We start from the raw sequence: 4450 nt of genomic DNA on the forward strand, positions 1-4450 counted from the left end.
AATTAATGAAATAAAATAGAAGTTTTAAGTTATGTAATGCAAGGGAATATGAATATATTAGTTTATTAATAATTTAAAAATTAAAATTATGGAAAAAACAAAATTGAAAGAAAGAAAATATATGTCACCATAATATTAGAGTAAAAAACAAAATATAAAATTAAGTTAGACACACACATTTTACTATATAACAGCTATCTCTTAATTTTAAAAATAAAAATTATTTTGCAAAATTTATTTCTTTATTTAAAAAAATAAAAATTGGATATTCACTGTGTGAATTTTTTTTTTAAATTGAAATTTCCAATTGTGGAATAAAGCTCTAAAATTTTGTTTTGTAATAAAAGATTGTAGGAGATATATAAAAACAGTAGAACAGATCTGGCACCAATAATAAAGCTCCTGCTAATTCCTACTCTCCTAATACAAAATAAATTTTTTTAAGCTGGAATTAAACGTCAGAAATTCCTTCTTGGTTGGTGCTGGCATCTTGTGATGACATCTTGAACTATCATTTGCGCCCACTTTCTTGGTGTGTGCTGCTATCTGTTGACAGTTTTTTTTTTTTTTATCAAACCACCTTATTCATTTTTTTTTATTTTTTTTTATTTTAAATAATATATATTTATTATTATCAAATACATTGTTCATTTGCACTCTGAATGTCATGTACGCGCTATTATTAACCATCACATAGTTCAGTTTCTTTAAATTCGCCATGTGGTAGTCACGTTGTTTACTTTGTAGAGATGGAGGTTTCAGTTAGGTTTTCATGTTTACATTTGAATTGTTGTTATACACTCAGTGCAATATTTTTTAACTTTAAGATTTAAATGATATATAAAATTGTTGTTAGCAAGCAGACTTTAACAAGCTTACAGCGCTGTTATTTCTCTGATACCATCCTCGAAGAGCATTATGGAAGATATGCTCTCATTCCTGTTAGCAGCAATGACAAGTATCTTGTTAGGATATGTGTCAATCCTTTGCTCCAAGAGAATGTTTGTATATTGGATAAGACTGTCCAATGTTTACCTAAAGCGAGGGGGGTTCCTGAAACTGAAACCATGACCTATGAAGACATAACAATCCTCAATAATATTAATTACATCAAAACAATACATTTGTGCGTAATATTCGAATCGGCTTGGAGAATAAGAGAATGGGAAAACAAACCTAATGCCTTGAAAAAAATAATAAAACAAATCTTACAAATTTTTGTTCATGTGAATAATGAAATAATAGATGTTGAAAATTTGAAATTCCTCAACTCTATTGGGCTTCACTCAGTAGTTGTTTCTAGCATTGGCAATATACCTGCTGGAAAAGTCGTTAGCTCTACTAAAATTATAATTGATGAAATCACTTGTTATGAAAGATATTCTCAACTTCAAGAGAACTGCATAGATGTGAATTTGGCTGGTTTAAATGGACCTTATGAAAAACTGAGACAGTATTTTATTGCAATGAAAAATGCTTTGTCTGATGACTCTCATTTGAATCTCATTTCATCTCTCAAGGTGTTTTTATGAATTTAAATTGTTTATCTTATTTTTTAAGCTATTACTTTGATTTCAAACCATGATTGTGGTTTATTATATTTTAGATATTGCTAGGTGTAGATTTTCAAATACAATTTTGTTATGAGTTGTTACTGTCAATTGATTTATCGGTGAAGGGTGCCCAATAACAATTTTGATCTTCTATCTGGATTTTTTTATTGAGAAAACTGTAATAAATCTTATCATTCATTATGTAGGCCAAGTAGTAATTAATATTTTGCAGTTTTAAAGTGTTAAACAAATTTAATCCATAGTGCGATAAGTGGGTCTGACTCATATCAATGTACTGAATTTTTTTTTATTTGTGAATTTTTTTAGGTTGTATAATCCATTTCCATATTAATAAACAAATAATAAATACATTATATATGTATGTATGTAATTGATATGTAGAGTAGATAATAATTGGCATTAAATGTACAAAATAGTAAAAAATAAAAACTATTTAATGGTAACCAATGTTTTGCCCCACTTTGCAGGGCGTAATGAAAACGAGATACAAACATTGTAAGATGTGACAAGAAAATTAGAATATATACAAAGAGACTAAGAAATTATACAAAAAAAATTTAAATGAAAGAGAAAACTTAAGTTAAGAGGAAATATAAAAAATATAGATGAATAGAAAACTAATTAATAATACTACTAAATTAATACAGGCATGTCTGATAGAATTGTAAATACTCAGCCATATGTTTTCAATTCTATCAGACATGGCAGTACTTATTATTAATTGTAAAATGTTGTATAATTTCTTACTCTTTTTGTTTATGTATTCTAATTTTCTTATCACATCCTCCAATGTTGGTATCTTGTTTTCTTTTAGCCTTGATGGAACCCTGCTAAGTGGGCTGAAATGTTAGTTACCATCAAATATTTTTTTTCTTTTTAACTATTTTGTTCCTTTATTGACCACGACCCAGACTACCTTTCTACAGTCAACGATCTTCTGCCAATAGATAAATAATTGTTGCTAGGTCAGACGGCCTCGCCTATCACGTTGCCAATGTTTCGGCAAGAAATTCAGGTTACGGAAGTTCAGGCTAGAAATTCTGGCCGAAATGTTGACACTATTAAATAAGTTATTTAAACTTATTTGTGTTATATTTTGACCGCACCCCCAACCATCTTCTCCTCATATAATTTATCCACGGTCAAATATCTCTCATCATCATACTTTATAGACATCTTGTGCTGGACTTCTACATTCTTGTTGGGTGAAGTTCCTCTGTTATGGCTTTTTGTGAGTGTTCAGGCTTATCCAAGCGGAGACTAACATAACAAAGTCTTCTCACTTTGATAAATTACACTATGTTAACATCTTTATACAGATTGTATAGCTCATGGTTTTTCTTTGTTGCTTCATCTGTATGTTGTGGGAGCTATCCACCCCTATTAGTGCATTGCCCCCCCACCACTCCTTCTCAGAGTCCGATTCAGATGGAGGGACTCTTTCTTCAGTGCCTCCTGACTTGTTTGCTAGATTCTGTACCTTTGTTCTTTTTTGAAGGTCCGTAGTTGACATTAGTCTGTATGTGTATGTACTGTGCTGTATATAGTGTTACCATTCAAGCCAGAAAAACCCAGGCTCCTGAAAATGTCATTCATTAAATTAACTTTGAATTAATTCTATATCATCTATTAATGTCTTGGTAAAACTTTTTTTTTTCAATAAAGTTAGATCTACTATTTATCAGCATTTAGTTTGAGGCTTGTCTTGTTTTTAATTATTGAAATATTTTAGAACTATTTGTATTATAATAGCAACAAAACTTTAGATTTTAGTTATTGGTCCTGACGGTTGTGGTAAAAAAACTTTAATTAGTAAATTAGCGTTGGATTTTAAGGCAACACTTTTAACAATAGATGGGCCAGAGCTTAACAGACCACAACCAGGTGAAACTGAACGCTTATTAAAAGAAAAATTTGAACATGCCAGATTGCTATGCAAGGAAGGTAAATGCATATCCTCTCTTTTATTGATTTCTGCTTATATGAGGATAAGATGGTCAGAAGCGTGGTCGGCAAAGATACTTTATTTTCACCTTTTATTATTTCTTACAATCTACAGGTCATTTTCATTTTATCATCTTTATCATTGCTTATTTAGTTCAACTATACTTTCTACAATTTTCTTACTTTTCGCTTTCATAGTTATTTCTCACTAGTTTGTAATTTTACCCTATTGACCTTTAGATTAATTTTTTTTCTACCTCATTTATTTTATCTAAAAAGCCTTTAATATTTAGTTATATACTAGTAACTATTTCCTCTTGGTTTAACGTATTTTTGTATTTGTATGCCCGCTATCTACCTGACAATATGGTCCCTATAGCATCTCTGCCTAAGTCGCAGTAAGTTTCTCTGTCTTTTTTAAATATTTCTTACCTTCCCCACTTTCACACATCTCTTCTCTCTTGTTCCTTTCTTATTCACTTTTCTGGACATTCTATATTTATTTTGGCTTATTATTATTTTTTACTCATCTATATTACTGCGGCGATGACATCCCTAATAAGGTCCTATCCGAGCACCTATATGGAAAGAGAAGAGTGGGTAGGCCGAACATGAGATGGCTGGAAACTGTATCTACGGATGCCTGGGTCCTTCTGGGAAACTGGAGAATTGCAGCAGAAGACAGGATGGCCTGGCAGAAGCTACTAGTGGAGGCCCAGGCTCGATAACGGGCTGTCGCGCCAATCATGATGATGATATTACTGTGTATCTTTCATCCATTGTAATATATATTTTGTTTTCTTTTTTGCCCATTCTATCATCTTTATCATTTTCTTATAGACATGTTAATTGAATAACTCATCATTGACATTTTCTTCCGCACTTTTCATTATGTACATTTTGTTATTTAATTGAAAACTGTTTGTTTTTAA

General features: G+C 30.8%; 1 protein-coding gene across 1 annotated transcript in view; it reads left to right on the forward strand.

Annotated features, from left to right (window-relative positions):
- Nucleotides 1-717: 717 nt before the first annotated feature.
- The window catches only part of LOC106680756 (ATPase family gene 2 protein homolog B), a gene marked incomplete in the record, with an annotated part of 20022 nt that continues 16289 nt past the window's right edge, over nucleotides 718-4450 (forward strand). Inside the window, 2 exon segments of the mRNA XM_067051631.1 lie at nucleotides 718-1520; nucleotides 3341-3518. Of these exon segments, the coding sequence (XP_066907732.1) occupies nucleotides 834-1520; nucleotides 3341-3518 (865 nt within the window).

The sequence above is a fragment of the Halyomorpha halys genome, unplaced genomic scaffold (genome assembly GCF_000696795.3).
Source record: "Halyomorpha halys isolate HHAL.00 unplaced genomic scaffold, Hhal_1.1 Scaffold285.1, whole genome shotgun sequence".
In the NCBI taxonomy this organism is placed as follows: Eukaryota; Metazoa; Arthropoda; class Insecta; order Hemiptera; family Pentatomidae; genus Halyomorpha; species Halyomorpha halys.